Source organism: Nycticebus coucang, chromosome 4 (assembly GCF_027406575.1).
Source record: "Nycticebus coucang isolate mNycCou1 chromosome 4, mNycCou1.pri, whole genome shotgun sequence".
NCBI lineage: Eukaryota > Metazoa > Chordata > Mammalia > Primates > Lorisidae > Nycticebus > Nycticebus coucang.
In genome coordinates this window covers 112,805,322-112,832,597 of record NC_069783.1, presented here as the reverse complement: position 1 = coordinate 112,832,597, position 27,276 = coordinate 112,805,322, and the positions used below count along the sequence as shown (strand labels likewise).

The 27,276-nt window shown below is 44.6% G+C and overlaps 1 protein-coding gene across 1 annotated transcript in view; it reads right to left on the bottom strand.

Moving 5' to 3' along the window:
- The window catches only part of VPS37B (VPS37B subunit of ESCRT-I), a 33,798-nt gene extending 11,902 nt beyond the window's left edge, over positions 1–21,896 (bottom strand). Inside the window, exon 1 of the mRNA XM_053587945.1 lies at positions 21,696–21,896. Within this exon, the coding sequence (XP_053443920.1) occupies positions 21,696–21,806 (111 nt within the window). The 5' untranslated portion in view covers positions 21,807–21,896. The remainder of the gene's footprint in view (positions 1–21,695) is intronic.
- Between the last annotated feature and the right edge of the window lie 5,380 nt (positions 21,897–27,276).

The window sequence follows — 27,276 nt, the reverse complement described above, 5'->3', positions numbered from 1 at the left end:
TACTTGGCCTAGAACACCCTCCAGCCCAAACCTCCATGGCAAACTCCACTTAAGCAGGGCCTGGCAATGGCCCTGAAGCTTGTTCTAAACTTCCCCCAACCCTGACAAAGCCAGACCCTCGCTGGCGGGTGCTCTCCGATGCCCTCCTTTACTGAGGTATGATTCAAACACCATACAATGTCCCCACTCAATGGTGTGTCATGTTTCACAGAGTACATCTCTGGTTTTACTGTATCCATGTGGTAGTCTTTGCGCTTGTTTGTTAATCTAGCTATTCACTCATCTGAAAAGAGGTTTCTTGGCTCAGTGCCCGTTAGCTCAGTGAGTAGGGCGCCAGCCACATTCACCAAGGCTGACGGGTTCGAACCCAGCCTGGGCCTGCTAAACAACGACAACCGCAACCAAAAAATAGTCGGGCATTGTGGTCGGCGCCTATAGTTCCAGCTACTTGGAAGGCTGAGACAAGAGAATCGCTTAGGCCCAAGAGGAGTGTGAGGTTGCTGTGAGCTGTGATGCCACAGCACTCTATCGAGGGCGACATAGTGAGACTGTCTCCAAAAAAGAAAGAAAAAGAAACTAGTATGGTACTGGAATTTGCCACCGGTCCCTGAAATCCACTCTCCATCCTGCTCTGTGACTAAAGAACCAACTGGCTGAACTATATTGACAACTTCAATGGCCCATTTGCCCTCAGGTTCATGTTAGGCTTAGCAATAGGGACAGAGGGTCCAAGGAGGGTGAAATGGGGTAGGGGATTTGTTTTTTGTGTTCTCTCCCTGGGAAGTGGCTGAAGATGGGCCAGACCCCACCTCGTTTCCTTCATCCATCCAAGGCAGCCCCTCTTTCCATCTCTGGGCTCTCCACTCCCTGCCTGGTCCTTGGGCTTGGAGGTGAGACGTGCATGACTGCACCAGCCCTTCAGGAGTTTCTATGCTGCCCTTCCTTGCAAAGAATCTCCTTTCCAACTCCTCAGATCTCCCAAGCTGAATGTGCAGTGTCTCGTCAGAAACCTGACTGATATAACTGGAAAGGTTTCAGAGGAAGTGAAATGACATTTGAGCTGACAACCACTCTTTTGGTGGGAACTTCTAAGCCACTGAAGAGTAGAACTACGGCTGGCCGGGCATGGTGGCGCATGCCTGTAATCCCAGCACTGTGGGAGGCTAAGGTGGAAGGATTACCTGAGCTCAGGAGTTCAAGACAAGCCTGAGCAAGAGCGAGACCCTGCCTCTAAAGCTAACCAGGCAGAAGTCCCAGCTACTTGGGAGCCTGAGACAAGAGAATCACTTGTATCCAAGAGTTTGAGGTTGGAATGAGCTATGACACTATGACACTCTACCCAGGGTGACAAAGTGAGACTCTGTCTCAAAAAAGAAAGAAAAAAAAAAAGAGCAGAATTGTGTCTTATTCATTGCCCTGTGTCCAAAACCTAGCACAATACCCTGGCCAACAAAGGCACATCGCTAAATACTTGCCCAATTTCAGCAGTAAGAATCTTGTTGGCTGAGGCCTAAGGCCACTGTCTATCAGTTATTGTTAAAATCTTGCTAAACTCGAGCAGCGCCTGTGGCTCAAGGAGTAGGGCGCCGGTCCCATATGCCAGAGGTGGCGGGTTCAAACCCAGCCCCGGCCAAAAAAAAAAAAAAAATCTTGCTAAACTCTTCTAAGGATTAGCTTCTTTAAATGTTTATAATAAGTTTTTAAACCGTAACATCATTACTGTTTATTATAAACAACCATATGTCAACTGGGAAGCTACTTGCACTCTTAGTTTGCCACAGCAGTGATAATGGTTTGGCAGTGAAATATAACGGGAAAAAGATTAAAATCTTGACAATGATGGCTCTAAAGCAAAGCTACCCATTACTGTGGCAAAACATGAGATACATCAGACAACTTTTAGAAGACTGAATTAGTGCCTAAGGAACTTCCCAAAATGACCAATAAGCTTTTTTGAGGGACTACAGACACCTGCCACAATGCCAACTAGTTTTTCTATTTTTAGTAGAGATGGGGGTCTCTCTTTTCCTCAGGTTGGTCTCAAATTCTTGAGCTCAAGCAATCCAACCCCAATCCCATCTCAACCTTCCAGAGTGCTAGAATTATAGGCACGAGCCACCACACCCAGCTTGGCCAATCTTTCTGATGCTCAAATTGCTTATCTTGCCCAGTGGTAGACCCCTGAGGCTGGCTATTCAGGTGGACATCACCACTCCCTTGCTCTCTAGTAAAACAAAATGTCTTAGATTATTTGCTGCCTCTGACCTGAGCTGGCCCTTCTCAAATACTGCTTTTTTTTGGTAGGAAATTCATTTTTATTTTGATGTTTTCTTTTCCAAATGAAATTAAATTCAAAATTATCTGTAATACAATGATGAAGAACGAAACAAAGTTTTGTACTATTCTACTAGTAGAAACCTTCAGATTGCATTAAGACCTTAAATACTGCAGGTTTATGGATTAGGTAATAAAGAAGGTTGGCATGCATTCAGCCAGGTTAATCACATCACCTTTTACTGTACAACACTTGACTAATTGCACCAATTAATTTCAAGGTAAATCTCATCAAAGTCACATGCAATTTGAGCCTGGGCTTTATATTAAAGGTTAGGTTAGAAAGCCCAAATTCACCCTCATTCAGTAAAAGTATCTTGTCAATGACAAACTAATTTCACCAAAGTATTCAACTGCATCCAGGCTTTGAAGGAAGCCTGTAATCCAAGCCTAAAATATCCCAGAGATGTGTTGTAAACATAACCTAATGTGGCTTAATTCAATTTAAAGCTTCAGTTTTGAAAAGAAACTTACTAGTTGGGCGGCGCCTATGGCTCAGTGAGTAGGGCACCGGTCCCATAATGCCGAGGGTGGCGGGTTCAAACCAGCCCCAGCCAAACTGCAACAAAAAAATAGCCGGGCGTTGTGGCGGGTGCCTGTAGTCCCAGCTGCTCGGGAGGCGGAGGCAAGAGAATTGCATAAGCCCAAGAGTTAGAGGTTGCTGTGAGCCGTGTGATGCCACGGCACTCTACCCGAGGGCGGTACAGTGAGACTCTGTCTCTACAAAAAAAAAAAAAGAAACTTACTAGTTACAGAGTTGGACTATTAAAAATGTTTACAAAATTAATGATCTGAAAATACACTTAAATAATTAGAGAACATTATGAAACTGTCCTAAAATACAACAATCCCAGGGTTTGTGAGAAACAATCTCCAAGGCTACAGCCTACTCAGGAAGGAAATTTACCAGCTGCTTATCAAATATTCCACCAAAACAACCCACTCAACAAGCAGAACCTGTAACTTTGAACTACCAGATTAACAAAGATAGTTATTTTTTATTGGAGACATCAAAATCTTTCTTGTTGAGATGAAACTTGCTCCCCTAGAAAGCAGCAGATAATGGCATCTAAATTCAAACAAATCTCTTCCATGTGGAGCTGACTCCATTTGAATCTAAAAATTAGTATGTCATTTACTTTAAGTGTAAGTAGCTACATAAGTGCAAAAAACTAGGCTCAAAAGTAAATGGACTCATCCTAGACAAGAAATAAACTGGGGTGGCACCTGTGGCTCAGGGGGTAGGGCGCTGGCCCCATATACAGAGAGTGGCGGGTTTGAACCTGGCCCTGGCCAAACTGCAACACAAAAATAGCTGGGCGTTCTGTTGGGCGCCTATAGTCCCAACTGCTCAGGAGGCTTAGGCAGGAGAATGACCTAAGCCCAGGAGGTTGCTGTGAGCTGTGACACCACAGCACTCTACCAAGGGTGATAAAATGAGACCCTGTCTCTAAAAAAAAAGAAACAAAGAGGTCTCAAAGACACACAATTTGACAGTTTTCTAGTTCTGGCAGGTACAACATACCAAGGTTTGGCCTGGTTCTTCCTAGAAGACTTACTTTCTAATATTCACAGAGGAAAAAAAAAGAAAGCAAACAAAAAAACAAGCTCTCTCTACTTCTTGGATTTATTGTTTGGGTAATAGCGTTAATAATAAATATAATAACAGCATAAATAATTGGCATATGCTAAAAAAGTTACCTTACTATACTATTGGCCTTGTGTAACTAAGGACTTGGGAGTGGAGGGGGGAAGAATGAGCGTGGTAAGACAGGATGGGATGGATGCCCACACTGCCTTTGTCCCTGGGTTCAGAAAAGCAAGGTAGGGTCACACTTGGCCCTACCCTAGACCCACTGAATCTGCAAAGAAGTCCCCATACCCATACGATCATGCCTGTTAACAGAGCAGTTTGGTTAATGTAGGTGTCCATTTTCTCTTTTAAGATCTTTTTGTAAGGGGCGGCGCCTGTGGCTCAGTGAGCAGGGCGCCAGCCCCATATGCCGACGGTGGCGGGTTCAAACCCAGCCCTGTATAAACTGCAACAAAAAAAAAATAGCCGGGTGTTGTGGCCGGCGCCTGTAGTCCCAGCTACTCGGGAGGCTGAGGCAGGAGAATTGCCTAAGCCCAGAGTTGGAGGTTGCTGTGAGCTTTGTGATGCCACGGCACTCTACCGAGGGCAATAAAGTGAAACTCTGTCTCTACAAAAAAAAAAAAGATCTTTTTGTAAGAGAACAGGTCCATTAGCTCAAGTTCCAAAAGCTCTTTTTCACATAGACCACATCCTTTCATGTTCTCATCCATGAATGAGAACTTAAGACGCTGAACAAGCAATGTGAGCGCAGAATCATTCTGGAATTCTTTAATTTTCCCCTCATCTAGACCACACCTAATTCACTAGCAAATTAACTCTCTTCAAAGCACTCTGTACAGTTTTCACAGAGAGCATTTTCTCTTTTCATTCATAGTTTATTGGTTGCTACCATATAGAAGGAAATCATATAATTACTGTAAAAAAGGTTCGACACCCACAGCTCAGTGGTTAGGGTGCCAGCCACATGCACCGGCCCCAGCCTGCTAAGAACAAACAAAAAAAATAATAATAGCTGGGCCTTATGGCAGTCACCTGTAGTCCCAGCTACAAGGGAGGCTGAGGCACAAGAATCGCTTTGTCCCAAGACTCTGAGGTTACTGTAAGCTGTGAGGCCATGGCACTCTAACGAGGGCTATACAATGAGACTCTGTCTCAAAAAAAAAAAAATTAGGGCGGTGCCTGTGGCTCAAAGGAGTAGGGCACCGGCCCCATATGCCAGAGGTGGCGAGTTCAAACCCAGCCCTGGCCAAAAACTACAAAAAAAAAACAAAAAAACTTACTGTGACAAAATCAGACTGAACAAGTCTAGGAGCAATCATTTGACTCTCAATAACTATGGGACACCGGCAGCATGGGAGCAGAAATGCCCAGACAGCTAGTCAGGGGGGTGTGGGAAGGCATCAGTCCCTGTATTTGAGGAAGGGAATAAAGCCACAATTACTGGAACACTTAGGTGAAGGGAACTCAATTAATACTTTCTATTATAATTTTAAAATCAAAATTCTCTCCACCCACCAAAAAGCAGCCTATGGAAGACAGAATTTCTAAACTCTGATTTTCTTTCTTTTTTTTTTGCAGTTTTTGGCCAGGGCTGGGTTTGAACCCGCCACCTCTGGTATATGGGGCCAGCGCCCTACCCCTCTGAGCCACAGGCACCGCCCAGAACTCTGATTTTCTTATTAGTGGTTTCCAGCCAGGATCAACAACTAAAGCACTCATTTGTTCAGCAAGGTTTTTTTCTTCTTATTTTCTTTTAACCACAATTTCAAGAAATTCATCTCTAAAAAATTTTTGGACTTGTCTTTACACAGGTGGAAATGAGAAAATGCCTATACAGAGGAACTGTGAATTTATGCTTATTAAGATTCTATCTATTGGCCAGGTAAGGTGGCTCAGGTCTATAATCCCAACACTTTGGGAGGCTGAGCCAGGAGGATGGCTTGAGCTCAGGAGTTTGCGATTAAAACAGTAAGACTGTATCTTCTGACAGTTTTGCTTATACATTTAAAATACATCATGACGTGAATTTTCCAACACCTGACTCAGAACTGAGTTCAAGGGATAAAATTTGCTCTCACATGACTCCAATTACTTATTCAGTTTAAATGAGAAAATGCTATTTTAGAAAAATCTAATAATGGGATTTCCCCCCTCACCCCAGTCTGTGGGTAGAAAAAGGGATTAGTCAAAGGAGAATCAGGTACTCTATGTTATTCTACATAAATTTATAATGAAACACTTCACATGGTATAATCAGATCTGATATAGAGAATTAAATACTTTACCTAAAAGAACTGCCTAGACATCTAAGCCTTATTCCTTAAAAAATGTAGGTCACAGGAGCGGCACCTGTGGCTCAGTGGGTAGGGCGCCAGCCCTATCATATACTGAGGGTGGTGGGTTCAAACCCAGCCCCAGCCAAACTGCAACAAAAAAATAGCCCGGCATTGTGGCAGACACCTGTAGTCCAGCTATTTAGGAGGCTCAGGCAAGAGAATCACCTAAGCCCAGGAGTTGGAGATTGCTGTGAGCTATGTGACACCACCACACTCTACCAAGGGCAATAAAGTGACACTCTGTCTCTACCAAAAAAAAAAATGTAGGTTACTTTATCAGATTTTTTTTTTTTGGAGACAGAGTCTTACTTTGTGGCCCTCAGTAGAGTGCTGTGATGTCACAGCTCACAGCAACCTCAAACTCCTGGCCTTAAGTGATTCTCTTGCCTCAGCTGGGACTACAGGCGCCCGCCACAACGCCTGGCTATTTTTTGGTTGCAGTTGTCATTGTTGTTTGGCAGGCCTGGGCTGGGTTCCAACCCCCCACCTCCGATGTATGTGGCCAGTGCCCTTAGCTGCTGAGCTACAGGTGCCAAGCCCAGCTATTTTATTATTATTATTATTATTTTTTTTTTTTGCAGTTTTTGGCCAGGGCCGGGTTTGAACCCACCACCTCCAGTATATAGGGCTGGCACCCTACTCCTCTGAGCTGTGCACCCCGGCTATTTTTAGAGACGTCTGGCTCAGGATGGTCTTGCACCTGTGAGCTCAGGTAATGTCCACCCCCCTCAGCCTCCCAAGTGCTGGGATAACAGGCATGAGCCACCTCACCTGGCCTTATCAGAGTTTTAAAGATTCCAAAGATGTTAACTGCTGTAATTTATGTTAGCAAAAAACAAAAAAAACCCTAAATATCAATAAGGAAATGATTACATAAATTATGACATATCCACATGATGAACTATCACGTAGCTATTAAAAATTATGTTTTGTAAGAATATTCTGATAAATAGGGCGGCACCTGTGGCTCAAAAGAGTAGGCCACCTGCCCCAGATACCAGAGGTGGTGGGTTCAAACCCAGCCCCGGCCAAAAAAAAAGAATATTCTGATAAATAAATAAGAAAATTCCCTGAGTATAGCTTTAGGTTAGAAACAAAGAAACAAACCAAAAACGTAAAAACGTTATACACAGAATCATCCCAGTGGGGAAAACAAAGAAAAAACCCAAAATGCTTTGTTATGTTATTGTATTTTTCTTCTGTTTTCTGTATTTTCCAAATTTCCTTTAATAAACATTTTTCCTAGTAAAAAATATTTTTTAAAAGTTTGATTAATTGTAATCATAAATAAAAAATACTGTGTAAGGTAGCCTTTTCCTGGTGATAAAGAGTTGTCATTGTAAATACTAATACCAATATCCTCAGGCTACAGATGCAGATGGATACATTTATCCCTTAAATAAGCATTTGCGCCAGGCTCAGCACCAGTAGCACAGTGGTTATGGAGCCAGCCACATACACTGAGGCTGGTGGGTTCGAAATTGGCCTGGGCCAGCTAAAACAAAACTGACAGCTGCAACAAAAAATAGCCAGGCATGTTGGGCACCTGTAGTCCCAGCTCTTGGGAGGTTGAGGCAAGAGAATCACTTAAGCCCAAGAGATGGAGGTTGCTGTGAGCTGTAATACCACAGCAGTCTACCCAGGGCGACATAGTGAGACTCTGTCTCAAAAAAACAAAACAAAACAAAACAAAAAAAAAAACATTTGCCAAATTATTCCCCTGAGACATAGTCCCATGCAATTCTCCACCAAAAGGTCTGAGATGGATTAAGTTTAAGAATGAGAAGGGTGGCGCCTGTGGCTCAGTGAGTAGGGCGCTGGCCCCATATACCAAGGGTGGTGGGTTCAAACCCAGCCCCGGCCAAACTGCAACATAAAATAGCTGGGCGTTGTGGCAGGCACCTGTAGTCCCAACCACTTTGGAGGCTGAGGCAAGAGAATCACCTAAGCCCAGAAGCTGGAGGTTGCTGTGAGCTGTGTGACGCCATAGCACTCTACTGAGGGCGATAAAGTGAGACTCTGTCTCTAAAAAAAAAAAAAAAAAAAGAATGAGAAATAGGGGGCAGTGCCTGTGGCTCAGTGAGTAGGGCACCAGCCCCATATGCCGAGGGTGGTAGGTTCAAACCCAGCCCCGGCCAAACTGCAACAAAAAAATAGCCAGGCATTGGGGCAGGCGCCTGTAGTCCCAGCTGCTCCGGAGGCTGAGGCAAGAGAATCGCGTAAGCCCAAGAGTTAGAGGTTGCTATGAGCAGTGTGATGTCATGGCACTCTACCAGAGGGCGGTACAGTGAGACTCTGTCTCTACAAAAAAAAAAAAGAATGAGAAATAGGGCTCAGCACCTGTAGCTCAGCCTCAAACACCAGAGCTGGTGGGTTCGAACCCAGCCCAGGCCTGCCAAACAACGACAACTACAACCAAAAAAATAGCCAGGCATTGTGACAGGAGCCTGTAGTCCCAGCTCCTTGGGCGGCTGAGGCAAGAGAATCGCTTAAGCCCGAGAGTTTGAGGTTGCTGTAAGCTGTGATGCCATGGCACTCTATCAAGGGCGACACTGAGACTCTGTCTCAAAATAAAAAAAGAGAAATACTGGGTACACACACCCGCTCTGGAGCTTTACCACTCACCCTGGCAGGAAGAAAGAAACAAAACAAAACCCCTTTCGGCTCACTGGTTTCCCAAATATATTTACCATGGAGCCCTTTTTAACATAATTAATATCTACAACACTAAGGCTCTAAGGAAAACATTACCCTAAATCAAATAGCCCCAAACACTGTATCAACATTAACAGCATCCAGCATCCATGTGTGGCGTCTTTATTATTGCCATACATGGTATAATAAAAGTTTACAAACTCAATGAGGATGGTATTAACTCCCATTTTAAAGACAAGGAAACTGACATTTAGGATGCTTAAACATGCCCCAAAGTTTCCCAGCAACCTAAATCCCGTCTTCACCACTATGTGTAATAGATATCATTCCACTTTTTGTACAGCTTTTATCACTTTTGCCTCCTCTTTTTCTGTCATTTCTTTCTTTTCTTTTCCTTTCTTTCTTTTTTTTTTTGAGACAGCACATGAGGCTGTTTGGTCCCAGTTCTCTCACCCTGGGTAGTCTCACTCTGTTGCCCTGAGTAGAGTGCCATGGCATAATTGTAGCTCACAGCAACCTCAAGACTCTTGAGTTGAAGCCATCTCATTGCCTCAGCCTCCCAAGTAGCTAAGACAACAGACACCCGCCACAATGCCTGGCTAGTTTTTTTCTATTTTTAGTAGAGATGGGGGTCTTACTCTGCTCAGGCTGGTCTCAAACTCCTGAGCTCAAGTGATCCACCTGCCTCAGCCTCCCAAAGTGCTAGAATTACAAGCATGAGCTAACATGCTCAGTCATTCATTTATTTCTTGATAATGTTACTGGCTCTGATAGTTCTTCCCTATACTCTTTTAAAATTTGACACTCACATGACCAAGTAAATTATCATGCAAACTGTATGCAAAACCAAGACTCAGTAGGGTGGAGTCCAGCATATGTCCTTGAAGTCAGTTATTTTGGCTGCCTAAAGATAATTTTTATCATTTATCTTTCAGCCTCCTAATTGACCTCCCTGCTTTCTTATTTCCCTCCAATCCATCCTTCCCCTGACTGCCAGAATCCTCTATAAACAGCTCTGTCTCAAAAAAAAGAAAGAAAGAAAGAAAAGAAAAGAAATTCTACAAAAAATTTCCACTGCTTTTGTACCACTGGGTAGTAAGTTTTCCTGAATAATGATGGATGTGAAAACTCGCATAGCTGAGGAAGGAAATAAACCAATGGACAACTTGTCTCTGCATGTTCTTAGTGCAGTGACTGACTTCAGCACAGTGGCTGACACCCAGGTCTTCCTAGATAACCTTGAACTGCATACCTGGCACAAATCCTCATAGCAACATAAGCAACAAGGTGGGCGTGGCATTCCTTAGCTCAACAGCACAACCTTTCTGTACATCTTTGGTGAGCTTCAAACCCTGCAGTCTACTTCTGGTTCCTCTTCTTCCGGCCAGTCTATAACAGGATGTTAGGTCATCAGACTTGTTTCTCTCTTTTCTCCCTTTTCTTTTTCTCTCTCTTTTTTTTTTTTTTTTTTTTTTGAGACAGAGCCCCAAGCTATTGCCCTGGGTAGAGTGCTGTGGCATCACAGCTCACAGCAACCTCCAACTCCTGGGCTCAAGCAATTATCTTGCCTCCACCTCCCAAATAGCTAGGATTACAGATGCCTGGCTATTTTGGCCTCAAGCAATTGTCTTGCCTCCGCCTCCCAAGTAGCTGGGACTACAGGTGCCCACCACAATGCCTGGCTATTTTTTGGTTGCAGCTGTCATTGTTGTTTGGCAGGCCGGGGCTGGATTTGAACCCGTCAGCTCAGGCATACGTGGCTTGTGCCTTAGCCGCTTAAGCCAAAAGAGCCAAGCCTTTTCTCCCTTTTCTTTCATGGCACCTCTTTCCTTCTTCCAACTCACTAATTACTCTAAGTGGTCTTTTTTTTTTTTTTTGAGACAGAGTCTCACTATGTTGCCGTGGCGTCACTGCTTACAGCAACCTCCAACTCCTGGGCTTAAGTGATTCTCTTGCCTCAGCCTCCCCAGTAGCTGGGACTACAGGTGCGTGCCACAACACCCAGCTATTTTTGTTGTTGTTGTTGTTGCAGTTGTCATAGCTGTTTAGCTGGCCCAGGCTGGGTTCGAACGCGCCAGCTGGGGTGTATGTGGCCATGTGGCCGGCGCCCTACTGCCGCCACTCCTAGTGGTCTTTCAATCTTTTATATTCTCCTTGCCTTCAACAAGCACTAAAGAGGAAGCAGACTGTTCCCTGAATTCCAACTCTGCATTTCCAACCACCTGCTGACAATGCTGTGGGGGGTGCTCTGTCTGTCTCTTACAATCTAACATTGTCTTAAGGACCCCCCCTCACCCAACTGCACCCCCATGCTCATTCTCTTCCTCACTTCCACTGCAAGCCCGGTTATCTGCGCTCACACTCACTAGGCAGCACTAACTGGGCACACTTTGTGTGTCAGGCAGGCATTGCCAAGGATGCAAAGATAAACATGACAAAATGGAGTCCCCAAGCCCAGGGAAGTGAGTGACTTACAAAATATGTGTCAGATGCCACGGAACAGGTATACAAAGAGGGTAAGGGATCATGTGCCTGTGACTGAGGCGTGGAAGGGAGCTTTGGAAGGGAAAGCTGATGAGGTCCCCCCAGAGGAGGGAAGGGAAGGCCCAGAGGTGGGGGGGAGAGGAGAGTGAGTCCAGACAGCTGGTCTACCTCTCCCAGAACCTCAGCTCAAATCCTAATTTCTTCCTAACCTACACTTTCCCCTTTGCCTCCAGCCTGGTATTTCTGAGCCTTCCTACATCAATGCAGCCCACGTTCTGCTGCCAGATTAATCTCCTTAAAGTGCAATGTGATCCGATTGCTTCTCGACTCCGAAATGGTCACAGAAGCTCCTTGCTACCAAATGAACTGACATGGAGCTCACACTCTGGCATTCTGCCCATGTCAGCCTTATTTCTTGCTGTTTCCCTACACATCAGCAAATCCCATCTGGCCAAAGTGGATGAGAACTCTCAGTATTCGCACAATCTATCCCCCATTTTCCCCCCTCTATGTTGTCACTTCCTCCTGAGCCTCCATTTTTGTTCATCAAAATCCTACTTAGAAAAATAAATAGCTAATTCAAGACAGTGGCTGGGCAACATGAAGAACATGCTCAGGACAGAGCACATGGGGTGGGAGTGTTCAGTTCCTAAACTGGGAGGCAGGTACACAATGTTCCTTATGTTACTATCTATACCCTCTGGTAGGCATTATTGTATTCAATAACTTATTTTCTTAAAACTTAGTCATCGTGGGGTGGTGCCTGTGGCTCAGTGAGTAGGGCGCCGGCCCCATATACCGAGGGTGGCGGGTTCAAACCCAGCCCCGGCTGAACTGCAACCAAAAAATAGCCGGGTGATGTGGCGGGCGCCTGTAGTCCCAGCTGCTCGGGAGGCTGAGGCAGGAGACTCACTGAAGCCCAAGAGCTAGAGGTTGCTGTGAGTCCTGTTACATTATGGCACTCTACTGAAGGCAGTAAAGTCAGACTCTGTCTCTACAAAAAAAATAAAAACAACTTAGTCATCTTGGCTCGGCGTCTGTGGCTCAAGTGGCTAAGGCGCTAGCCACATACACCTGAGCTGGTGGGTTTGAATCCAGCCTGGGCCCGCCAAACAACAACGACAGCTGCAATCAAAAAATAGCCAGGCGTTGTGGCGGGCACCTGTAGTCCCAGCTACTTGGGAGGCAGAGGCAAGAGAATCACTTGAGCCCAGGAGTTGGAGGTTTCTGTGAGCTGTGATGCCACAGCACTCTACCCAGGGGGACAGCTTGGGGCTCTAACGCAAAAAAAAAAGTCCTTTAAAACTTAGTCATTTAGGGGCAGCACCTGTGGCTCAGTGAGTAGGGCGCCGACCCCATATACCAAGGATGGCAGGTTCGAACCCAGCCCCGGTCAAACTGCAACAAAAAAATCACGGGAGTTGTGGCAGGCACCTGTAGTCCTAGCTACTCGGGAGGCTGAGACAAGAGAATAGCCTAAGCCCAAGAGCTGGAGGTTGCTGTGAGCTGTGATGCCATAGCACTCTATGGAGGGTGACAAAGTGAGACTCTGTCTCTTAAAAAAAAAAATTTTAGTCATCTAGGTGGCACAAGCCTGTAATCCTAGCACTCTGGGAGGCCGAAGCTAGTGGATTGCCTGAGCTCACAGGTTCAAGACCATCCTGAGCCAGAGCGAGAAGTCGTCTCTAAAAATAAACTAGCCAGGCATTGTGGTAGGCGCCTATAGTCCCAGCTACTCAGGAGGCTGAGGCAGAAGGATCACTTGAGCCCAAAAGGTCGCTATGAGCTGTGATCCCACAGCACTCTACCAAGGGTGACAAAGTGAGACTCTGTCTCAAAACAACAACAAAAAAAAAACTTAGCCATCTAGCGTGGTGCCTGTGGCTCAAGGGGGTAGGGCACCAGCCCCATATGCCAGAAGTGGCAGGTTCAGGTCCAGCCCCCACCAAAAACTACAAAAAAAAAAAAAAAAAAAAAAAAAAAAAACTGGGTGGTGCCTGTGGCTCAAGGGGTGGAGTGCCGGAGGTGGCGGGTTCAAACCCAGCCCCGGCCAAAAAAAAAAAAAAAAAACTTAGCCATCTACTGAACCTAAAGGAACCTAATCTAGCCAGAGAGCCTTTCTCTCTTCTTCTTTTTTTTTTTTTTTTGAGACAGAGCCTTACTCTGTCACCCTGGGTAGAGTGCTACAGCATCATCATAGCTCACAGCAGCCTAAAACTAACTCTTGGGCTCAAGTGATCTTCCTGCCTCAGCCTCCTGAGTAGCTGGGACTACAGGCACCCACCATGACACACAGCTAATTTTTCTATTTTTACTAGAGACAGGGTCTTACTCTTGCTCAGGCTGGTCTCAAACTCCTGAGTTCAAGTAATTCATCGGTGTTGGCCTCCCACAATGCTAACATTATAGGCATGAACCACCTGGACTGGCCCAGAGAGCTTTTTTCATCTCAACTTCAGTGTCATTTATAATTCACATCTGGGTTTTTTCTAATTCTTTTTTAAAATGAGGTAAAGGCCAGGCTCAGTGGCTCATGCCTGTAATCCCAGCACTCCAAGAGGCTGAAGCAGGAAGACTGCTTAAGGACAGGACTTCAAGACCAGCCTGGAGAAAACAGTGAGACTCTGCCTCTACAAAAAATATGAAAGACTAGATGGGTACGGTGGTGCACAACTGTAGTCTCAGCTACTAAGAAGGCTAAGGCAGGAGGATCACTTGAGTTCAGTTTGAAGCTGCAGTGAGCTGGGACTGCACCACTGAACTCCAGCCTGGGCAACAGAGCAAGACTCTATCTCTAAAAAAAGATTTAAACGTGGTAAAATACACAGCAGGCAAAACTTAACCATAAAAAAAATTTTTTTTGTAGGTCTCTCATTCTATTGCCCAGACTGGTCTCCAACTCCTGGCCTCAAGCAATCCTCCCACCTCAGCCCCCCAAAGTGCTAGGATTATAGGTGTGAGCCACTGAGCTTGGCCCATTTTAACCGTTTTTAAGAGTACAGTTCATTCACATTCTTGCACCACCATCTATATCCAGAACTCTTCATCTTCCCAGTGCGAAACTCCACACCTCTTATTCTCTCTTATAGATGTTTATGTACTTGGTTTATTCCCAAATTACAATATAGGAATTATGCTCCACTTGTGTCTCTATCCTTTACAATGCTTTGCACATAGTGAAGTGGAATCTTCTATTTCAGCAGCAAGGACACTATCCCTTTTAGCCAACAACTATGTACTAAGTGTTCACCATGTATAGCATCTTGGATATTTATCTCATTTAATGCACCCAACAACCCTATTATCTCTTTTATTTCCAAAGAGGACTGCAATTAGAAAGACTGAATACTTGTCAAAAGTTGCACTGCTGGTCTCAAAGGCCAACAACTGCGCTATTAGTTGTTGCACTGCCCTGCTGCACTTTTAGTAAAGGTAAAAGAAGTAAAGAGCAATTAAATAAATCAAATGGATCAAATTTTATCTAACCAGTTTAACATTCTCAACATCTCTAAAAAAGGAGCTAGGCTAGATACAGTGGTTCATGACTGTAAGTAATCCCAGCGCTTTAGGAAGCTGAGGCAGAAGGACGGCTTGAGGCCAGGAGATCAAGACCAGATTGGGAAACACAGTGAGACCTTTACCATACAAAAAAAAAATTTGTTTTAAATTAGCTGGACATGGCAACACACACCTGCAGTCCCACCTACTACCCTGTTTCCCCGAAAATAAGACGGTGTCTTATTTTAAGGTGTGCTCCCAAAGATGCATAGGTCTTATTTTCAGGGGACGTCTTATCTTTCCTGTAAGTAGGTCTTATTTTCGGAGGATGTCTTATTTTCGGGAAACAGGGTAGGTAGGGAAGCCGAGGCAGGAGGAACACCTGAGCCTAGGAGTTTGAGGTTGCAGTGAACTATGACTGCACCACCGCACTCCAGCTTGGGGAACAGTGAGACACTGTCTCTAAAAAATAGTTAAGTAAAATTTTTAAAAAGTGACCCAGGCACTATTGAATGCTTCCTCTGTGCCAAATATCCTTTCTACGTATTGTGATACTTAATCTCAAGAACCCTAAAAGGCAGGCAGTATTACCAACCTCATTTTATAATTAGTAAAACTGAAGCACAGAGAGTTCAAATCACTTCAATAAGGTCACATAACTCTTGGCTAGGCTCTTGCCTTGAAATCTTGATGCCTCCTTTAAAAATAGATAAAATGAGATAAAGGTAAATGTCAGAAAATATGACTAGGCTCCTGGGCACAGTAATTTTTTGTGTAAGAGTTAAAGTAACAGGTCGGGTATGGTGGCTCATGTCTATAATCCCAGCACTTTGGGAGGCGAAAGTAGGAGGATCTCTTGAGGCCAGGAATTCAACACCAGCCTGGGCAACATAAAAAATTAAGAAAATTGGGAGGCGCCTGTGGCTCAGTTGATAAGGCGCCGGCCCCATATACCGAGGGTGGCGGGTTCAAACCCAGCCCCGGCTGAACTGCAACCAAAAAATAGCTGGGCGTTGTGGCGGGTGCCTGTAGTCCCAGCTACTCGGAAGGCTGAGGCAAGAGAATCACTTAAGCCCAGGAGTTGGAGGTTGCTGTGAGCTGTGTGATGCCATGGCTCTCTACTGAGGGCCATAAAGTGAGACTCTGTCTCTACAAAAAAAAAAAAAAAGAAAAGAAAATTAGCTGGGAGGATTGCTTGAGTCCAGAAGTTGAGCATGATTGATCATGCCACTACACTCTACCCTAGGCAACAGAGTGTAGTCTCTTAAAAAACAGTGTCTCATAGCTCTAATCCCAACACTCTGGGAGGCCCAGGTGGGTGGATGGATTCTCTGAATTCACTGGTTCAAGACCAGCCTGATCAAGTCCAAGACCCCATCTCTAAAAAACAGCCAGGCATTGTGGCAGACACCTATAGTCCCAGCTACTTGGGAGGCTGAGATAAGAGAATCGCTTGAGCCCAAGAGTTTGAGGTTGCTGTGAGTTTATGATGCCATAGCACTCTACCAAGGGTGACAAAGTAAAACTATATCACATAAGAAAAAAATAAAAAATAAAATAAAATAAAAAGGTGAGGCAATGTACTACATCCAAAGAAAAAAAGGTTTAAAAGTTAAAGCCTTTACATACATAATAATGACGGTACAACATGCAAAGAAACAAACTCCAGTAGAATTATACTCAAAAAGCTCAAAGAGTTCAAAGCTTACTTCTAAAACTCGGTCTCCCCAGCGTTCAGGAATGTGTGCTCAGGAAGCAGTCCTTAGATTTAAAGCAAGGTCAGTACATTTCAATGAGCCATTATGATTCATGCAGTAGCTTTGCAGCCCCACACAGAAATCACACCCTAACACACCTTAGGGAAACAGCTTCTTCCAGACCAGAGCACTTTACTTTCCACAAAACAATCTGTCTTTCAGACCCTCAGCCATTTTTGCATGTGGGCATTTTCACTTGCCACAGGAACAAAGATCCTGAATCTGAATCCTTAGTTAACACCAACCAATCTGCATTTCCTCAAAGCACACTGGGAGAAGTGACCCAAGAGGTCTGGTTTAGATGTCTAATACACTAAGCAATAGTTCCTTTTAAGGGAGTGCCCTGCAAGTCCAATGGGGTTAATGTAGACAGAAGAAGGCACATTCCATTGCCATGTAAAAATAACTTTAAATAAAAATAAAAATGTGTATAATATGAAACATAAACCTGCAGCAAAAAGAGAAGAACACAGATCACTATGGATATACCACATTTAGGGAACTGCATAATGAACTGGAAGAATAGGAAAAGATAATACGGGCCCTGAAAATTCTGACATGATTTTAAATGTCTTGAGCTGCACTAAAACTCACACACCACAATTAAAACAATGTAAGTGAAGCATAATGAATAGCTGTATTTAAACCTAACAGTGATGTCTTCAAAATCCAGCCACACTTCCCAGTCGCCACAAAATATCCCCTCAGGCTTAAAGAAGCCTTAAACTACAATTTAAAACACTTCCTTCTCCCATGGGGCAGTGCCTGTGGCTCAAGAGTGGGGAGCTGGCCCCACATACCAGAGGTGGCGGGTTCAAACCCAGCCCCGGCCAAAAACTGCAAAAAATAAAATTAAGTAAGGGTGGCACCTGTGGCTCAGTGAGTAGGGCGCCGGCCCCATATACTCAGGGTGGCAGGTTCAAAACCTGGGCCCAGCCAAACAGCAATGAAAAAAAAAAAAAATAGCCAGGCATTGTGGCAGGCACCTGTAGTCCCAGCTACTTGGGGGGCTGAGGCAAGAGAATTGCCTAAGCCCAGGAACTGGAGATTGCTGTGAGCTGTGTGACGACATGGCACTCTACTGAGAGCGATAAAATGAGACCCTGTCTCTGCAAAAAATAAATAAATAAATAAAATAAAATAAAGTGCTTTGGTTCAGGTTAAGAGAGTCTATGCCGTGAAAAGCCTGTTTCATTTACCATCTCGTACTAGACCTACTCAAATATATAATCATTTTGACCATAAAAAAGGCAAATGTTTCTTAGGCTAATGGCAAATAAATTTATTTGAAATTCTTGAAATGAGACCCTATTTATAACTTGTCAGGATGACCTGGTGTTTTTCTTTTTTTTTTTTTTTTGAGACAGAGCCTCAAGCTGTTAACCTGGATAGAATGCCGTCGCATCACAGCTCACAGCAACCTCCAACTCCAGGGCTCAAGCGAGTCTCCTGCCTCCACCTCCCAAGTAGCTGGGACTACTGGCGCCCACCACAATGCCCTGCTATTTTTTGGTTGCTGCTGTCATTGTTGTTTGGCGGGCCCACAGGCGCTGAACCAGGATGACCTGGTATTAATAACTGTCAGTAATCTTTCAAAAAAGAGAATTACAATTGTTAATTACTGCAATTACTCTTTATTGTGCCCTAACTATGGCCTGTGTTTTAAGCGTTTGACATAACAGGGGGTCCTGTTACCACCTGTCACGTGTTACCTCACCTAATTCTCACATCAACCCAGTTAAATAGACGTTTTTTTTGTTTGTTTGGGTTTTTTTTGTAGAGACAGAGTTTCACTTTATGGCCCTCGGTAGAGTGCCCTGCCATCACACAGCTCACAGCAACCTCCAACTCCTGGGCTTAGGCGATTCCCTTGCCTCAGCCTCCCGAGTAGCTGGGATTACAGGCGCCCGCCACAACACCTGGCTATTTTTTTGTTGCAGTTCGGCCGGGGCCGGGTTTGAACCCGCCAACCTCAGTATATGGGGTCGGTGCCTTACCGACTGAGCCACAGGCACCGCCCTAAATAGACGTTTTTATCATATCCTTTTCCAGGAGCTGCTCAGAGAAGTTAAGTGACTTGACTGCAATTACACAGAAAGGAACAAGCCAAGTCCATTCCAAAGCCTGAATGTTCTTTTAACACACCATCATAAATGTTCCATTTGGTCAAGAGCAGACAGTTCACAAAACATTCTATTCAACTGTGTCCCACAGCCACCCCAAAATAAACCAACGCGTATCATTGCCAGGTGACTGAAACTACAATGGCCAAAAATGTCAGCTGAATTTTCACATTACACCCATTCCTTCAGAAAGGCACTGTGCATGACCAGGGCAACAAGATTTGTAAAGAGTGACCCTGGCTAAGTGAGCTGCCCAAGGCATTCTGGTTTTCACGTTGAGTTTCCTTGTTTTAAAAGCGCTACACCCAGAAAAGCAAACTACTGCTGAGTAATCTAGCTTGAACTACCCAGTCTGGTCAAGTGGTATCAGTCCTGAGTATTTCTTTCTTTTTTTTTTTTTGAGACAGAGCCTCAAGCTGTCACCCTGGGTAGAGTGCCATGGCATCACAGCCTACAACAACCTCTAATTCCTGGACTTAAGTGATTCTCTTGCCTCCGCCTCCCAAGTAGCTGGGACTACAGGTGCCCGTCACAACGCCTGGCTATTTTCTGGTTGTAGTTGTCATTGTTGTTTGGCAGGCCAAGGCTGGATTTGAACCCACCGGCTCAGGTGTATGTGTCTGGTGCCTTAGCTGCTTGAGCTACAGGCACTGAGCCAGTCCTGAGTATTTCTATAGGGTGCTTTGGTGTAAAGATCACTTTTACTCACAAAAAAAGGAAAAACCTGCTAAATTAATTTATCTTTTCCTTTAAAAAATAATTTCCAGGTTCTCAGGTAGGACAAGTGAGGCCGTCCCTAACAGGCTTCCAAGTTGGTAGAATTAATTCTTCCGCAATCTTCTGTCCACTAAAAGGCAGTTTATTTATATTGATGTTACACCGGTAAAACTACAATACTCTGTTCTTACTGGAACAGAATAGCCACATACACCAAAATAACTTGTGGGCAGTGTTAGAAATATATACCTATCATTTTATTATTAAACTAGAAAGATGCCCTGCTGACAATCAACAAAAGGTCTCCCAGCAACTGAAAACCAGAGAAACTAAGCAAAGATTTTTTTCCTTTGGAGACATGAAACTCTCCTTAAGTCAAGAAAGATGGATTTTGTCACTTATTATTCTCTAGAATGTAAAGTGCCACATGGAGACCATAAATGGGGTAAATTGCATCTTGGAGCAACTGTTTTATGTGCCAAGTTACAAAGCCTGTGAATACAAGGGGTGTATTAATGGAAAGACTGATACCGTCTTACTACAGTGGCCTCTCTGTAGCTCCAGACAATGATCTGTTGAGGGTTTTCCAGGGATTTTGAATGTGCAACCTCCATACAAGCCCTTTTTTAAGGGGGCTGGCTTGTTGCTGAATAATCCCTCTTGGGAAAGAAAGCCAAAAGCCCCCACCTGGGCTTCTGGGTGAGAGATTCAGCACTGTATGTGTGGGAAGGATTAAACTTCAGAGACAAAGGAGCCTGGGTCCACCTGCCTGGAAGGGACCTAAACTGGTAAGATCAGACTTTTGGAGAAACAGAGCACACATTGCAAACCTGAGGAAGTCAGTTAACCCTGAGAGCAAACCACAATGTATGGAGGAAAATAACCAGAAAAGCAAGGTCGGGCACATGCCTTCCAGAGCTGGGCAGGGCCCTCCACAGCAGAGGTGGGGGTTGGCAGTCACCCCCCAACCTTCATTTTATATTTTCCCCACAATACCTCCCTCAGCCCCAGAAGGGTAGGACACCATGGTGCAAAAGCCAGCCATACTAGAATTCCCATACTCTCTCCTTCCCTGAAGAGGGAGCAACCCTTACAAAAAGAGGGATCCTGCTACCACCCTTAGGCTCACCTCCCTGAGATAACGTTGTTAGGGCCACTTCTAAATGAAGTCAGACTCTTGGGACTCTTCAGACACATGGACCCTGACTATGTATGTTCCATGATCTTCTGCCTCTGAACTTTTGGGGACCCCTGTCCATCCCTTAAAGCCCTCAGAACCACCTACTAGACTCAACTACACACCCTCAGCTTCTCAACCCCATCTTGGAATCCTCAATCCTCTCCTAAAAATTATATCCACCTGGGCCACGCCTGTGGCTCAGTGAGTAGGGCACCGGCCCCATATACCGAGGGCGGCGAATTCGAACCCGACCCGGGCCAAACTGCAACAAAAAATAGCCGGGCATTGTAGTTCCCGCTGCTCCGGAGGCTGAGGCAAGAGAATTGCCTGAGCCCAAAAGCTGAAGGTTGCTGTGAACTGTGACATCACAGCACTCTACCAAGGGTGACAGAGTGAGACTCTGTCTCCAAAAAAAGAAAAAATCATATCCAGCTAACTCGCTCAGCGCTCCCCACCAAACCCATTCTTAAGACCTCCAATAACTGCCTCAGTCCCCATGGACACCCCCAACGTTTCCCCTCAACGCCCCCCAAATCCCTTCCCAGACCTAGCCCTCGGCCCACTCATTCACCTCTAATCCCTTCACTCCCAATCTCAGATCCCCCGATTCCTTCCCTCATCCCCCCAGACTCACACTTAGCCCTCTAGTCTCGTAATCCCCATTCCAGACTCTCTTAATTCCCCCTTCAGACACAACCCTGGGTCCTCAGCCCCACCAAACCTTGTCTGAGTCCCCCGAATCAGCTGCCAAGCCCCGTCTCAGGACCCATTTTCCCGCCTCAGTCCTCGTTTAGGTAGGTCCTCTCGGTTCTCTAAACCCTGTCTCAGCCCCCCACCCATTCCTGCCTCGGCACCAGTCACGTTCCGCGACTCCTGAACCCTTCCTCCATGACCCCTCTATTTCTCGTCCCAGTCCCCTCAACGCGACTGAAGACTCCGCAGTCCGGCCACCGCTCGAGGCGCGAATCTCACTCGAGGCCCTAAACAGCCGCCGCCTCGAGCCTCCGATCGGCTCACCTCCTCCATCTTCTGCACCATGTCCGTCAGCTGCCCCTCGTCCTCCAGCAGCTCGTTGAGCTGCACCAACGACAACCCGGCAAACCGGGCTTCGGTCCCAGCGCCCGCCATCCCAGCGCCGCCGCCGCCGCCGTCGTTCTGGCCGCCGGGCTCCGCCGACCGGAAGCACCGCCCTTGAGAGCCGCCCCCCGCGGGGGGGCACGTGACGCCAGCCCTGGAGCGTGATGTCATTGCTGCGCGTGCTGGCGGATGCGACGTAGAGCGCTGAGACCTTGCGGAGTGGAAACGTGAAGAGTTTGTGTCTGGGACCCTCGGAACTTCAAATGGAAGAGAAGGGCTCTGCGGCCGGGCTTGTAGTGCAATAAGCGCGGTAATGATGTCACTACGGCACAAGAGTGCGCCATGATGTCTTACGAGCCTTTTTCCTCAAGGAAAAGAAATACCGAGATCTAAAGAAAGCAGGCAGTGGAAGAAAGTTATTTCAGCCTGTGTAACAGCCCAGCCTGACCGAGGAAACGCGAAAGAAAGGGACTTTGTGGAAAAATGTCTTTAGATGTCATCTGGTTCCTTGGAATTTTGGAGTTGTCAAAGTTAATTCGTTGAACATATATCTCTTAGACTTAACTATGGTACTAGGTATTGTGTATACAGTTCTGAACAAAAGAAAAAGGACCTCTACTCGGAGCTAACAGTCTAGTTAGGAATGCAAACACAAGTAAAATGATCACAAACTAGGAGAGTACAAAGAGGAATGAATGCAAAAATAAGAGAATAAGGAAGACCTTTAGAAATAGTTGTAAGAGGGCGGCGCCTGTGGCTTACTGGGTAGGGCGCCCGCCCCATATACCGAGGGTGGCGGGTTCGAACCCAGCCCTGGCCAAACTGCCACAAAAAATTAGCTGGGCGTTCTGCTGGGCACCTGTAGTCCCAGCTGCTCAGCAGGCTGAGGCAGGAGAATCGCCTAAGCCCAGGAGGTTGCTGTGAGCTATGACGCAACAACACTCTACCAAGGGTGATAAAATGAGACTCTGTCTCTAAAAAAAAGAAGAAGTAGTTGTAAGAGATGGCACTCTCAGAGAAGATGCCATCTAAGATCGGCAAAGATGAGAAGGGAGGAAGGAGCCACCATTCCTGCAGGAAGCTCAAGGCAGCAAGGCCAGCAAGTACACAGGCCCTAAGGCAGGACTAGTGGAGTACATTTAGAATGGGCAGAAATCCAGTATAGCACCACTTCAGAGGAAAGTGCCCAGACATCCAAGTGGGCCAAGCTGTGCTCTTTCAGAAACACAACTTATGATGTGATTGCTCAGCCTCCCAGCTATCTGGAAACCTCTTGAAAGAAAAGAGCCTGGGAGCTAATTATCTTACTTTGAAATCTGCTGCAGTTCTAGTTAGAAGATACCTAAAGCTGAGGTTAACCACTATAGTCTCCTAATTTTTATTAATACATGTAAGGACACTGAGGCCTTGGGAGAGGTAAGTCTTGGGATTTGGGGGGTTTTGTGTTGTTTTTTTTTTGAAAGTCAAATAATTGGCAGGTCTCCTTGCTTCCAGTCTGGCATCTACCATGCTAGCATCATACCACACTGACCTCTTCTCATAACTCAGCTCTGAACACAGGCAAGGCATTCAGGAAATGATTATTGGCTGACTGATGGGCTTTGTGTATGAAGATAATGCTTCTGCAACTCTATCAGCAGAACATAAGGTCTGAGTTATCCACACATACATTAGGCTGAGCTCCACTGACCCAGTCTCTCCTTCCAACCTCTTGTACTAAGAACTCATATTTGTAGAAAAATGAGGAATGTTAGAGGAACCATATCATTTGACCCATAAGCTAAAGATTCTATTGAGTTCAAAAGGGCACTCAAAAGTTTTCTTCCCTTTTTTATTTGTTATACTTGGTCAAGAAAAAAGGCTGTCAGGAGGAAGGGACACAATAAAGAGGGAAGGAATGTAGGAAGTTTGGGGTTTTTTTGTTGTTTTTTTTTTTTTTTTTCAGTTTTCCCACCAGGAACAGAATACACCTACCAAATTGAGAATTGTAGCTCTGTTTCCAGGAAATTCTCACCTATAAAAGCTTAAGATATCCAGAAATTTCTTGAAGTACTCACAGAAGGTGAGAATAAGTTAGAGGTTGAATATGGAAATATGAAGTGATCCAATCAAGAACATACCTAAAGAACAAAACTGGTTTCAGGATGACACAGCTGTGTACAGTCACCATTAATGTGCTAAGTTTAAATGAAGTTTGCACCCCAACTTTGTCTGGTTCTTTTATAACTCTGAGTTCTCAAACCTACTTTATGGCCTACTGGAGTAATACAACACTTCCTTTGTTAAACAGAGCAAACCACAGAATTATCTTATTTTCTGCTGCTTTAAATACTTCTCACACATGAAGTGGTTGAGAGACAAGAAGAAAATCAATTTCAAAGCTTCCTTGCATTGGTGTCAAACCCATTGATTTAATGCATAGGTGAACTTGCACATTTTTTCCTTTTTTGGTTGGTTGATATTTGGGGTTTTTTACCTATGTGTGCCCATAATATTTGTGGGTTAACTAAGATTTTGCTCTGGTGAATTAAAGGCAATGTATGTATGTGCCAGGACTGCTCTCTCAATGGGAGCATTGTTGTCATCTGAGTGATGAATCTCCTGTTACACAATATTGGGAATTGTTTGGCAAGCATATATCAAGAAAAAAAAACCCTCATAACCTTCACATGGTTGAACCTTAAAAATCTTCTAGCCTTGGGATTAGAATTCTTTCTCTCCAATGGATGTTGGTAGAACTATTCATAAATGTTTTCCAGTTTGAGGAGCTGGGAGAAAACATGTTGGCTTGATAAAAAGGTGTCCATAGCATATGCTGCACAGCTACATGTGAGAACCAGAGGAATTATTCCCCTGGGTGTCGGGTGAAATAGCCGTGCCCCTCTCAAGACTCATACCCTGACATTACCACCATGGTCACTGTCATACACTAAATGCCCAGAATGACCTACACATTAGTTATCAAAAAGAAAGAAATAGTTTTAGATACAGTGGAGAGAGTGAGAGGAGATATACAAATATAGAACAGTATTTTAAAAAGTATATTTAAGGTTGACATTTTTGTGTGTTACAATGGTAGGGGATATGGGAAGTTGGTTATTTTCATTTGAAGTTTGGCTTTTGAGGTTTGGGATTATTTTTTTCATTTCCCTTTTACTTATTTTTGCTACCATATAGGGTTGGGTTAGTGAACTATTTCAGACAAATCAAAATTAAAAAGAGAGATTATAACAAACATTGATGTTCTTATCAGGTTAAGGAGTTCACAGAGAAAGTTGAAGCCCTTATGTGTTCCTCCTCAATCCCATTTCCTTTCTTCTTCTCCAGAGGGTAGCTACTATCTTATTTCATCATTTTACCTCAAATGTATATATTCAAATACTTTGTTCATAAGGTTAATGTATACACATATATCTTTCTGCTACTTTTTAAAATCAACATTAAGTTTCTAGGATGTATTCTTGTTGACTCATATAATTTAAAACATTACCTTTTTGTTCTTGGTTTTTTTTATATTTTTTTTTTTTTTTTTACAGAGTCTCGCTATGTTGCTCAGGCTGGTCTCAAATTCCTGCCTTCAAGTGATCCTCCAGCCTCAGCCTCTCAAAGTGCTGGGATTACAGGCAGGAGCCACTGTGCCTAGCTGGATATACAAATTTATGTTTGAATCTCTGTTTTTTGATTCTTTTGTGTATATACCCAAAAGTGAAAATGCTGGATCATATGGTTTTTAACTTTTTCAGGAACTGTCATACTATTTTCCATAGCTGTTGTACTAGCAACCTATAAGGGTTCCAGTTTCTCCACATCTATGCCAGCACTGCTTGTTTTCTGTTGTTTGGGTTTTTCCAAAATATAGTAGTCATCCTGGGGTTGGGGGGGGGTTTGTTTTTTGGTTGGGGGAGTTATTAAATAGGGTTCCTTGTGCTGAAAGGATGAGCTTTGAAAAATGTATATTACCTCATTTCTCACTCAGTCCAAGTCCAATGCAGGGTGTCTGAAAAGTTCCAGAAACCAATTATTATCTATAAATGTATTCTTCAGGAAGCAGGATGTTAAGTGAAAAGAGTTTGGGCCAGGTAGAGAAATGAATTCTCTGTATATAATTTGATGGGGCTAATTGTTCCTGCAACAAAGGTTTTCTTAAATTAAGACTCAGAATTTGAACATGGTGAAAGAAAGGAAAGGGAAGCAGAGAGCTCAATCTCTTGATCAGAAGGGCTCGTGCAGCTGGCCTCTGAGATGGTCCTCAGATGCCTCAGCTCCTGATATTCAACCCAGGACTAGCTCTCCCTTATATGTAGCAGGAGTGATCAGTAGAATACAGCAGAAGTATGGTATGTCATTTCCAAGTTTGGGTTATAAAAGACAATGTGGCTTCTATTTTCTCTTTCTCTTTCTCCCAGTCTCTCTCAACTGGTTCTGGGGAAGCCAGAGGTGAGGACCGACATTCAGGCAGCCTACGAAGAGGCCCACATGATGAGAAACTGAGGTCTGCCAGCTACGATCCCCTGTTGAACTTCGGATGACTACAGGCCCAGACAGCAGCTTGCATGCAACCCCATAAGAGACTCTGAGCCAGAACTACCCAGCTAAGCTGCTCCCAGATTCCTGAATTTCAGAAAATATGGGAAATGATAAATGCTCATAAGATGCTAGCTGTTAGTATAATTTGTGACACAGCAACAGTTAACTAATGCAGCACCTACGGAGTGGCCATAGGGAAGGGTGAATAAGTGATCATTATCATGATAATTTAAGTGCCCAACACCAGTGGAATGGTTGATTGTAGTGAATTCCCAGCCATTAAAATAAGATACACAAAGACTAGGAAGCTGCTGCATGGAAAAACCAACATGAGTTGATTTTAAGTTACCAAAGCAAAATAGAAATGTATACAAACTGTGATTAGAACCGTGAATAAGCTACAATTTTTTTTTTTTTAGACAGAGTCTCACTTTGTTACCCTCAGTAGAGTGATGTGACATCATAGCTCATAGCAACCTCCAGCTCTTTGGCTCAAGAGATTCTCTTATCTCAGCCTCCCAAGTAGCTGGGACTACAGGCGCCTGCCACAATGCCTGGCTATTTTTAGAGATGAGGTCTCTCTCTGGCTCAGGCTGGTTTTAAACCTGTGAGCTCAGGCAATCTACCCACCTTGGCCTTCCAGAATACTAGGATTACAGGTGTGAGCCACTATACCCTGCCAATAAGCTACATTTCTCTATAACAAAGTCTCAAGGAGGATAAAGTGTTTTTTTTTTGTTGTTGTTGTTGTTGTTGTTTTTGTAGAGACAGAGTCTCACTTTATGGAATGCCGTGGCATCACACAGCTCACAGCTCACAGCAACCTCCAACTCCTGGGCTTAAGCGATTCTCTTGTCTCAGCCTCCAGAGTAGCTGGGACTACAGGCGCCCATCACAACGCTGGGCTATTTTTTTGTTGTAGTTCAGCCTGGGCCGGGTTTGAACCCGCCACCTTGGGTATATGGACCTGGCGCCTTACCAACTGAGCCAGAGG